At 63.6% G+C, this 9,359-nt stretch overlaps 3 protein-coding genes across 3 annotated transcripts; 2 read left to right on the top strand and 1 right to left on the bottom strand.

Annotated features, from left to right (window-relative positions):
• Nucleotides 1-828: 828 nt before the first annotated feature.
• On the top strand, nt 829-2,110 carry LOC132339292 (serine/arginine repetitive matrix protein 3-like). Its single transcript, XM_059869491.1, has 4 exons — nt 829-1,476; nt 1,557-1,661; nt 1,736-1,819; nt 1,925-2,110. Exons 1-4 carry the CDS (start codon nt 829-831, stop codon nt 2,090-2,092), a joined length of 1,005 nt encoding a protein of 334 aa, XP_059725474.1. The 3' UTR covers nt 2,093-2,110.
• Nucleotides 2,111-2,122: 12 nt separating this feature from the next.
• CAMP (cathelicidin antimicrobial peptide) lies at nt 2,123-4,096 on the top strand. Its single transcript, XM_059837216.1, has 4 exons — nt 2,123-2,661; nt 3,031-3,138; nt 3,226-3,309; nt 3,950-4,096. The coding sequence occupies exons 1-4, from the start codon at nt 2,488-2,490 to the stop codon at nt 4,058-4,060; spliced, it is 477 nt and encodes a 158-aa protein (XP_059693199.1). The 5' UTR covers nt 2,123-2,487; the 3' UTR covers nt 4,061-4,096.
• A 1,099-nt stretch (nt 4,097-5,195) lies between these two features.
• Nucleotides 5,196-6,191, bottom strand: LOC132339284 (cathelicidin-B1-like). Its single transcript, XM_059869482.1, has 4 exons — nt 5,925-6,191; nt 5,596-5,700; nt 5,430-5,513; nt 5,196-5,324 (listed from the first exon to the last, which is right to left on the bottom strand). Exons 1-4 carry the CDS (start codon nt 6,189-6,191, stop codon nt 5,196-5,198), a joined length of 585 nt encoding a protein of 194 aa, XP_059725465.1.
• Between the last annotated feature and the right edge of the window lie 3,168 nt (nt 6,192-9,359).

Below are 9,359 nucleotides of genomic sequence, written 5' to 3'. Positions count from 1 at the left end.
TGGGCACAGCCATACCTCCTCCGGGCAGGCAGGGCCAGGCAGCAGGAACGTGACCCCATCCCAGCTGCCAGGCATTTGGGATCTCCCCCCGTGCCTGGCCCCATCCCGGTGTTCCAGGGGCTGGGAGGAGCGGGATGTGCCCCCCAGCCCCGCTCCTGGTGTCTGCTCCTGCTGCCAGCATCCCTGGGACTGACTCTGGCTGTACATGTGGATGTCTATATTGGGGTACTGTGTATATTTTAGGGTCTATAATGAGCATATCTGGTTATCAATGTGATCTATCAGGACATATCCATTTCTCCCACATCTATCCACTGCTGGCTTCCCAGGAATGGGAATCCTTTGGACTTTTCTGTGCTGCTCAGACTTTAAAAAGGAAAAATAAGAAAAAACACGATCAGAATGAAGTTGTTGCCTGTGGCATCTTCTCCAGGACCCCTCCCGATGGTCTCCATGGGCAAAGGGAGCTCTGGTGAGCTGTTCTCCTGGTGTTCCATTATCCCTTTTCTCTCCCACCATCTCCCACCTGGGGCTTGTGTCCGTAGGAGTGGGAATATTGGAACAAATACCTTTGGAAGAAAGAGCAGCAGCTCTCCTGACCCCAGGGCTGTTGATGGCCCCAGGGCTTCCAGAGCGCTGTTCCCAGGCCCAGGGATCCCGAGAGGCTCAGGTGTCTCCCGGGATTCCTTCCCCAGGGATTTTTTTGCTTTTTCATTGTGGATGAAGCGAGGAGAAAGGGGAGCTCCTAGCTCCAACGGCAACAGGAAAATCCTGAATTTTGGGGAAATGAGACTTGCTCACCCATGGAAGGCAAACTGGGAGAGCAGGATGCACACAGTGCAGTCCTCAGTAAACTGTGTTCCTGAATCCAGGGAAAAGCTGGGCCTGGGGTGTTTGGATGAATCTGAGCAGGGTGAGAGGGATTTTAAAAACCCCAAATCGTGTAAAGAAACTGGGAGAGGGGAGGGGGCTCCTGGTTCTTCTCTCTGTGGGAAGCGGGAGGATGCTGTGGCTCCCGGCTCGGGAGAAGTAGGATCGCGGTGGGACCAGTGCGCCAAGAAGCCGGGAGCAGGCACAGGGAAGGGGCCGCGGAGGGAGATCGGCCCCGCCGAGCTCCAGCATCGCCGCATCCCCTGCAGGTCCAGGCGCGCTCCCCCGCGGCACCGGGCCAAGGAAAACACCGGCAACCCGATCCCTTCCCGCGGCACGGGGGCCGCTGTTTATCCTGGAGCCGGAGCCGGGGGCCCCGAGCCGAGGGCCGAGCCCGAGCCCGGCGCTGCTGCCGAGGCGGGGGCTCATTGCCGGGGTGCCGCCCGCATGGCGCTGCTGCTGGGGGCCGTGCTGCTGGCGGCGGGCGCTGCCGTGGCCCCGGCCGTGCCCCCGGCCATGCCCGCGCCCCGGGAGCTGGCGCGCTCCGTGCTGGAGACGCACGGGCAGGAGCTGCGGCTGCTGCGGCTGCTGGGAGTGGCCCGGACGGTAGGAAAAGGGGTGCGGGGGGTGCTCCCGGCTCCGGCACCCATCCCGTGCGGGGCCCCACGGAGCTTTTCTCCCGGCAGAGCTTCGACTGGGGGACCCACTTCAGCATCAACTTCACGGCCCGGCAGCCGCCCTGCCCCAAGCCCGCCCCGGACCCCCGCGGCTGCCGGGGCCGCCCGGGCAGGGTGAGCGTGGGGTGGGACCCCCAAACCCGGGGGCGCAGGGGGTCCCCGGCGTGCTGAGGTCGCTCTGTCCGCAGGTGCAGCGCTGCTCGGCCCAGGTGTCCGTGTTCACCTTCCTGCCCGACGTGCCGCTGTCGATGGTGGAGTGCGGCCGGGAGCCGGTGAGGGCTCCGGGAGCGCATCCTGGGGGTGGCACACGCGTCCCCCTCACTTCGGGGGTTTTTTTGGCTCTGGAGTGAAACCCCCCCCTTTATTTCTCCCCGCAGCAGCCCGGTGACAGCGCCCAGCCCCGCTCCCCTGGCACCAACCCAGGTCACTCATCCTCCTCATCCTCATCATCATCCTCGGGCCCCCCTCCGCGGCCTCGGCCCCCTCCCAGCGCGTCCCTGCAGGGATTGTCCCGCCGCCCCCTGTCCCCAGCGGAGCTGCAATAAAGAGATTTCGGGGTCGGACGTGTGCGTGTGTGCGGGTGACGGTTCGGGGGACCCGGGGGCACCCTCGGCCTTGGGCAACAGCGATGGGGCAACTTTGGGGTTGTGCAACCCCGCGGGCACCGACCTGACACGGACAACGTGTCACCACCCAAGGGGTCCTGGCCCCCAAACCCCCCGAGCCCAGCCAAAGGGCTCCCGAGGGTGGGGACCCCGAGGGGTTCAGATGCCACCGCCCTCCACGGGGACACACGGGGACCCCCCGCCCCGCACATCCCCCCGAAAGAACGGCCACTCTGCGGCTTGGGGCCGGGCGTTTCCCAAGAGGCAGCCCCGGGGCGGGTCCCCAACCTCCCGTGGGGGATAAAAGGGGCCCGGGGGTGGCCGTGGGGACAGCGATGCCGAGCTCGTGGGTGCTGGTGCTGGCGGTGCTGGGGGGGGCCTGCGCCCTCCCCGGCCCGGCGTCCCTCTCCTACACCGAGGCGCTGGCGCAGGCCGTGGATTCCTACAACCAACAGCCCGAGGTGCAGAACGCCTTCCGGCTGCTCAGCGCGGAGCCCGAGCCCGGCCCGGTGAGTGCCCCCCACCCGGGACCCCCCCACGGGTGACACCCCCACCCCACTCGTGGTGCCTGGCTGGGGCTGCCCAGCCCGACCTTGAGTCCTCCCAGGTGAGTGTCCCCCGCTCGGGACCCCCCATTTGTGGCCCTGACCCCTATTCCTGTTCCCCCACTCGTGCTACCCCACTCCGGGTGCTCAGTGCCGACCCCACTCGTGAGTGCCCCCCACTCGTGACCCCCCATTTGTCACACACCCTTCATGATCCCCCCACTTGTCACCGCTCAGCGCTGGCCCTGATTGCCACCCCACTGGTGACCCCCTCCTAATGCCACCCAATTGCTGACCCCTCTCCTGTCACCTCCCACCCACGCGTGTCCCCAGGGCGTGGAGCTGAGCTCGCTGCGGACACTCAACTTCAGCATGATGGAGACGGACTGCGCCGCCAGCGCCCGCACCAACCCCGACGACTGCGACTTCAAGGAGAACGGGGTGAGGAGGAGGAGGAGGAGGCGGAGCGGGAGGAAGGGGGCACGGGGGCCCGCTGCCATCCCCAGGTGACACCGCGTGTCCCCCCAGGTCATCAAGGAGTGCTCGGGGTCGGTGCTGTTCCGGCAGGACTCCCCCGAGATCGACCTGGGCTGCTCCGACGCCTCCTCCGACGTGAGTGGGGGGAGCCGGGGCTGGGAGGGGGGGACCCCCTGAGGGTCCCCCCTGCCCCGCATCCCCCAAAGGGACACCCGGGGGCTCCGCACCCCGCGATGGCTCCACGGGAGGTTGGGGGGTCCTGGGTGGGCGGTTTTAGGTGCAGAGTCCCATGGGCGGGGTCCTGGCTTTGGGTGTGGGGTGCAGGGCTCCAGGGGGGGCGTCCTGGGTGGGGACTGGGCTTGGGGACGTGCGTGGGGTCCCAAGTGTTGGATTCTGGATATGGGGTGCCAAGTGTCCCAGGTGTGGGGCCCCTGGGGTGGGGACACGAGTGGTGTCCCTGGAGTGGGGTCCTGGGTGGGATCCTGGGGATGGGGTCCCTGGTGTGAGATCTTGGGGGGGATCCTGGGGATGGGTCCCTGGTGTGAGATCTTGGGTGGGATCCTGGGGATGGGGTCCCTGGTGTGGGATCTTGGGTGGGATCCTGGGGATGGGGTCCCTGGAGTGGGATCTTGGGTGGGATCCTGGGGATGGGGTCCCTGGTGCGGGGTCCTGGGTGGGTTTCCAGCTGCGGGAGGCCCTGGGAGGGGTCCCGGCTGTGCTCCCAAGGGGGAGTCCCACACCCCCGCACCCCCTGACCCCCCCATCCCTCCGGCAGCCGGTTCTGATCCAGCGCGGCCGCTTCGGGCGCTTCCTGAGGAAGGTCCGGCGCTTCCGGCCCAGGATCAAGTACAACGTCCACCTGAGGGGCTCCGTGGGGCTGGGCTGAGCAATAAAGGAGCCACCGGGAGTGGCCGTGCGGGCACCGCGACCTCCTGTCTCTGTCACACGGGGAAACTGAGGCACGGCTGGGACACGGGGCTGCTCCGTCCTCAAGGGGACGGGGAGTCGGATTGGGGACAGGGATGGGTTCGCTCTCAGGAGCCCCCAGGACCGCACCCGAAAAAGGGGCCACCGTCAGCCCCAGGGTGTCACTGTTCCCACAGTGTCATTGTCCCCGTGGTGGCATTGTCCCCACTGCATCTTGTCCCCCCCAGCCAGCAGTGATGGCAAAGAGAGGTGGGGAGGGGGCACAGGGGACACAGTGAGCCCTCCAGGGAGCTGCAGGGGAGGGGCTGGGGGGGTTCAGGTCCCGAGGGGACCCCCACGGTGGACCCAGTTTGGGACAGGGACATTGTGGGTGCAGATTTGGGGGGCTCGGGGACCCCTGTGCCCCAAAAGTGTCTGGAGCAGTGTCAGGGCTGCCGCCCCCTGGGGGTGTCCCTCCTGTCCCCCCAATATTCCCGCGGGTCTGTACCCCACAAACCCTCTGTGGGGACCCCACAGGAGTCCTGGGGACAGGGAAGGACAATCCCAGGGCTCCAAGTCGCTGCAAGGGGCCGGTGCCAGGAGGAGAGCTCGGTGGCGCCCGTGCTGTGCCCATTTTGGGGGAGCTGCTCCTGCTCCCCCGGGATCTTCTGTCACCAGCACCGTCCCCATCCTCGTGTCCCCCTTGTGGTGACAGTGGCAGGGAACGGCACGGCAGGACCAGGAAGAAGCTGGAGGTGGGGAGGGGCTGTGGGGCGGTCCCGAGGTGGCAGTACCTGCAGGGGGGTCCCCTTTGCCTCTCCACGGCCTTGGAGAGGTGGAGGGACCCCAGATCTGCCCCAGAGAGCGCCCCCCACTCGTGACACTCCCCTTTCATGACCCCCATGGCGTTCCCAGCTCTCACAGCTCCTTGGCTGGGCATGGGGGGATATGGGGGGGCTGGGAGTGCTCAGGGGTCCCCACTGGGGTGCAGGGACACTCAGGGTGACACCGGGAGTGATGCAGGGACCTTTATTGGCAGTGAAGCACCTGGGGAGCGGGCACAGGGAGGGGACACAGGGTGGGGACAGAGGGTGGGGGCACAGCAGTGTCACTCCTCAGGGTCTGGGTGCCTTGAGGTTGAGCCTGTCCCGGATCCAGATCCGACCGCACTGGAAGAACCCCCGGACACGCTGCTTGACCTTGCCAAAGAAATCCTTGATCTTGGATTTCCAGATTTGGCCAAACTGGGAAAACAAAGAGCAGGGTCAGACTTGGGGGGGGAATGAGGAGGGGACCTGGGGGACCCCCAGCAGCCAGGGGGACACGGAGCCATTCCAGACCCTTCTCACCGCGGCCGGCGCCTTCTCACAGGAGAGCTCCACCGTGGGCTGCTGCCCCTCCAGGAACACGGAGCCCTGGCACCAGGTCACTGCCTGTGGGGCACAGAGGGGACATACCCTCGTGCCTCAGTTTCCCCACTGGATAATTCCCAGTTCCCAGGGGACGAAGCCTCACCCCGAGCCAGCGGCTCTTGCAGTTGCTGGTGGCCATTCCCGGTGTCCTGCACGTGGTTTCCTCCAGGGTGAAGCTCAGCTCCTGCCGGCTCTGCAGGTCCGAGGGCTGGGAAAAGGGACAGGATCCATCAGGGATCCACCTCCCCCCAGTGCCCAGCCCCACAACGGGCCAGAACCAGCCCCAAGAGGAGCCACATCCAGCCTTGAATGGGTCAGGCTCAGCCCCTCAGGGCTCACACCCAAAACGGGGCAGACCCCCCCTGAGTAGGGCCGGATCCAGCAGTGCCCACTCCTGGAGCTTCCCCTGGAAAGGGAGAGCTCAGCACTCACCCAGCCGGGCCGGGGCTGAGCCTCCCGCAGCCGCAGCACGTAGGGACTGACGGCCCTGGCATTGAGCAGCTCCACGGCCGCCGCCACCACGTCCCCGTAGCTCAGGGACCGCGGCGGGGACGAGGACACCGCGGTTCCACCCTGTCCCAGCGTGGCTCCATCCTGTCCCAGCGTGGATCCGCGTGGCTCTGCCGTGGAGGCTCCAGCCAGCCCCAGCCCCAGCCCCAGCAGCAGCAGCAGCGGTGGCAGCGCTCGGCACGGCCCCATGGCGCTCCTGGATCCTGGATCCTGCTCCTGCTCCCCTGCGGGCCGGCCGCGCTTTTATGGGAGCTGCCCTGGGCGTACCAGGGGCTGGCACAGAGGGACGTTCCAGGGGGATGAATCTGGCCAGGAGCCCAGCCCAGCCCACTGCAGTGCCCAGGGCAGTGGGGAGGGGTGTGCCGGCCACCGTCGGTCAGCAGGGCCACAGGGCCAGGGCCCCCTGCCATGTGTGACCAGGGGTGACAGTGAGGACAGGGACAGTGGTGACAGACACTGTCAGATTAAGCTCTTTTCTGACCCAGAGATGGGGCAACTGGAAGGTGTTTTAAAAATTTTTATTCCATTTTCAGTCTCATGAGAAGGGTAAGACAACACAGATGTTATAATTCACACTATCACAATCAAAACCCAACTATTCCCTAATTACAACACATTATAAGTGTTTCTTGACCTATCAGCTTTTGCCACATCATGCTGTAAATGTTTTAAAGTCAGTCATCTAAAATTACTTTTTAATCTTTCATAGTTCTACTTCTCCAAAGTATCCAGTCTTATTTGCAAGGCCATCCTTTAAAACTTGTTTCCACTTCCATTTCTCCCTCAGCAATGTCTGTCCTGCTCCATGGCCTTTCTAAGTCAGCATTTCTCATCTCAGTTTGCACACAGATGCACACACTGTGAGCCTTCTGTCAGGTTTGGAGAATTCCCTACAAATCCATTTCCCACATTGGCCGTGGATGGTCCAGAGCGTGGTGGGGATGAAAGGTCAGAGCCAGGTGAGGGTTGGGTTCTTCTCCCAGGGAACAGGGACAGGACAAGGGGAAACGGCCTCAGGCTGGGCCAGGGGAGGTTCAGGCTGGATTTGGGAAAATTCCTTCCTCAAAAAGTGTCCAGCCCTGGCACAGCCGCCCAGGGCAGGGGGGAGTCCCCATTCCTGAAGGGATTTAAAATCCCTGTGGATGTGGCACTTGGGGACAGGGTCAGTGGTGGCCCTGGCAGTGCTGGGGATGATCGGGATTTTTGGCCTCCGAGGACTTTTCCCCCTGATTCTCTGCAGACAGACGGGGTTTTCCAGCCCGGGGGTGATTTATGGCCTGTCCCCTCTGCAAACAGGGCAGCAGGAAGCTCAGGAGGACACCCAGGATCCTGCCCCGAGGGTGACCCTCGGCTCGGGGAGACACCCAGCAGGCTGGGAGCTGGGATGGTGGAAAACATCCTCATAAATCACACGGGGACAACGACACCAGGGGTGGCACCTGGAAGTCCCCAGAGAGGGACGGTGTCAGTCCCTGCCCTGCAGCAAACCCCACCTGACCCCGGAACATTCCAGGTGCAGCCAGGTCCAACCTTCCATGGAGAAGGGTGGGATCATCCTGCACCACATCCAGGCTGACCTCCAGGGATGGGGATCCAACACATCCCCAGGGATTGATCGGTCTCACTGCTTCCCTTCAAGTCTTTCCCAATTCCTTCCAAACTATCCCCCATTCCTCACAAATTCCCTTTAAATTCTATAATTCCTTCCAAATTCTTCCCCATTCCTTCCCAGACTCCCTCCAAATTCTTCAATTCCTTCTGAATTTCCTCCAAAATCCTCCCAGTCCCTTCCAAACTCCTCAGTTATTCCCATTTTCCCCATGTAACCCACCTAGGATTTAATGGCAAGAGAGTTTCAAAATAGATGTGAAATATTTGAATTTCATTTTTAGCTGCCTGTGCCAGCCCTGAGCAGGCTCCAAAAAGCCACAAAATCCTTGGAGGCCATTTTGGGAACAAAAAAGGGAAAATTCAGTGAGTTTTCCTCGGAAAGTTGTGATTCCCAGGACGTCTTCCACCTCTGACAGGGACAGTAAATCCCGCCCAAAACCAAACCCTGAGCCCTGAGCTGGGGAAATTCCCTGCTCATAAATCTGACTCGGGGTTTGTTTGCCCTTCCCAGGACTGAGCTGTCCCTCCTCATTCCGGAACAGCCCCGCGTTTGTCTTGGAGCCGCTCCCACAGGCAGACCCTGATCCGACCTGGGCTCTGGAAGGTTCCCAGTCCCAGGTGGGGGCTGGATGGGCTTTAAGGTCTTTCCAGCCCAGCGAGTCTGGGATGTTGGGATACGGAAGTGAGGGCACAGCTGGTCCATCATGGAATCATCCTGGGGTGTTTGGGTTGGAATGGAGGACAAGTCCCATTCCACATCACCCCTCCCCTGGGCAGGGACACGTCCCACTGCTCCAAGCCCCGTCCAGCCTGGCCTTGGGCACTGCCAGGGATCCAGGGGCATCCACAGCTGCTCTGGGAATTCCATCCCAGCCAGGAATTCCCAATTCCCAATCTCCCATCCAGCCCTGCCCTCTGGCAGTGGGAGCCATTCCCTGTGTCCTGTCCCTCCAGGCCTTGTCCCCAGTCCCTCTCCAGCTCTCCTGGAGCCCCTTCAGGCCCTGGCAGGGCTCTGAGCTCTCCCTGGAGCCTTCTCCTCTCCAGGGGAACATTCTCAGCTCTCCCAGCCTGGCTCCAGCCCTGCAGCAGCTCCGGGGCCTGCTCAGGATCTCTGCAGCGGCTCCGTCCCTGCCCGGTCCCCGTTTCCCGCTCCGGGCCTGGCCCCGGTTTCCACGGCGATGGCACCTCCCTGGTCTCCATGGCAACCGCTCTGGAGGGGGCGTGGTCACTTCGTTCAACACGCGCTGGCGCTTCCGCGTTAGGCCACGCCCTCGTCGTCACCTCGCGCATCGACCCGGAAGTTGCGCGTTCCCGCGCTCACTGGGCGCCGCCATGTTGGGAGGCCGGACAGCATCCGGGCGGCGCGGCGTACCCTGTGATTGGTGGAGCGTGACACGTGACGTGAAGCTCGCATCGCGATTGGGCGGTCGTGCCGCCGATTCCGCGCGGCGCGGGTCGGGGGTCCTGGGGGGAACCCGGGATGGGGGAAGGTGAAAGGAAGGTGACGGGGAGTCCCGGCCCTCAAAGCGCGCCTGGAGCCGGGACACAGCGGCTCCCGAGACATTTCACCGGTTTTATTGGTTTTAAAGTCCCGTTTCACCATCCGCCAGCACTGAAGGGCGGGAATGTCCTTACAGGAATTGCAGAGTCATGGAATGGCTGAGGTCGGCAAAGTCCTCAGAGATGCCCGAGTCCAAGCCCAGCACTGCCCCGTGTGGGGCCACAGCCACAGGGCTTTTCAATCCC

Source organism: Haemorhous mexicanus, chromosome 1, assembly GCF_027477595.1.
Source record: "Haemorhous mexicanus isolate bHaeMex1 chromosome 1, bHaeMex1.pri, whole genome shotgun sequence".
In the NCBI taxonomy this organism is placed as follows: Eukaryota; Metazoa; Chordata; class Aves; order Passeriformes; family Fringillidae; genus Haemorhous; species Haemorhous mexicanus.
The sequence above is the reverse complement of the archived record's forward strand: the minus strand, read 5'-3'. Positions and strand labels throughout refer to the sequence as shown.

Coding starts and splice junctions, on each gene's coding strand:
- LOC132339292 (XM_059869491.1), top strand. CDS start 829: ATGCACACAGTGCAGTCCTCAGTAAACTGTGTTCCTGAATCCAGGGAA. Junction 1,662..1,735: donor GCCGGGGCCGCCCGGGCAGG/GTGAGCGTGGGG, acceptor CTCTGTCCGCAG/GTGCAGCGCTGCTCGGCCCA. Junction 1,820..1,924: donor TGGAGTGCGGCCGGGAGCCG/GTGAGGGCTCCG, acceptor TTCTCCCCGCAG/CAGCCCGGTGACAGCGCCCA.
- CAMP (XM_059837216.1), top strand. CDS start 2,488: ATGCCGAGCTCGTGGGTGCTGGTGCTGGCGGTGCTGGGGGGGGCCTGC. Junction 2,662..3,030: donor CGGAGCCCGAGCCCGGCCCG/GTGAGTGCCCCC, acceptor GCGTGTCCCCAG/GGCGTGGAGCTGAGCTCGCT. Junction 3,310..3,949: donor GCTCCGACGCCTCCTCCGAC/GTGAGTGGGGGG, acceptor TCCCTCCGGCAG/CCGGTTCTGATCCAGCGCGG.
- LOC132339284 (XM_059869482.1), bottom strand. CDS start 6,191: ATGGGGCCGTGCCGAGCGCTGCCACCGCTGCTGCTGCTGCTGGGGCTG. Junction 5,701..5,924: donor CTCAGCCCCGGCCCGGCTGG/GTGAGTGCTGAG, acceptor CCCTTTTCCCAG/CCCTCGGACCTGCAGAGCCG. Junction 5,514..5,595: donor GCAAGAGCCGCTGGCTCGGG/GTGAGGCTTCGT, acceptor TGTGCCCCACAG/GCAGTGACCTGGTGCCAGGG.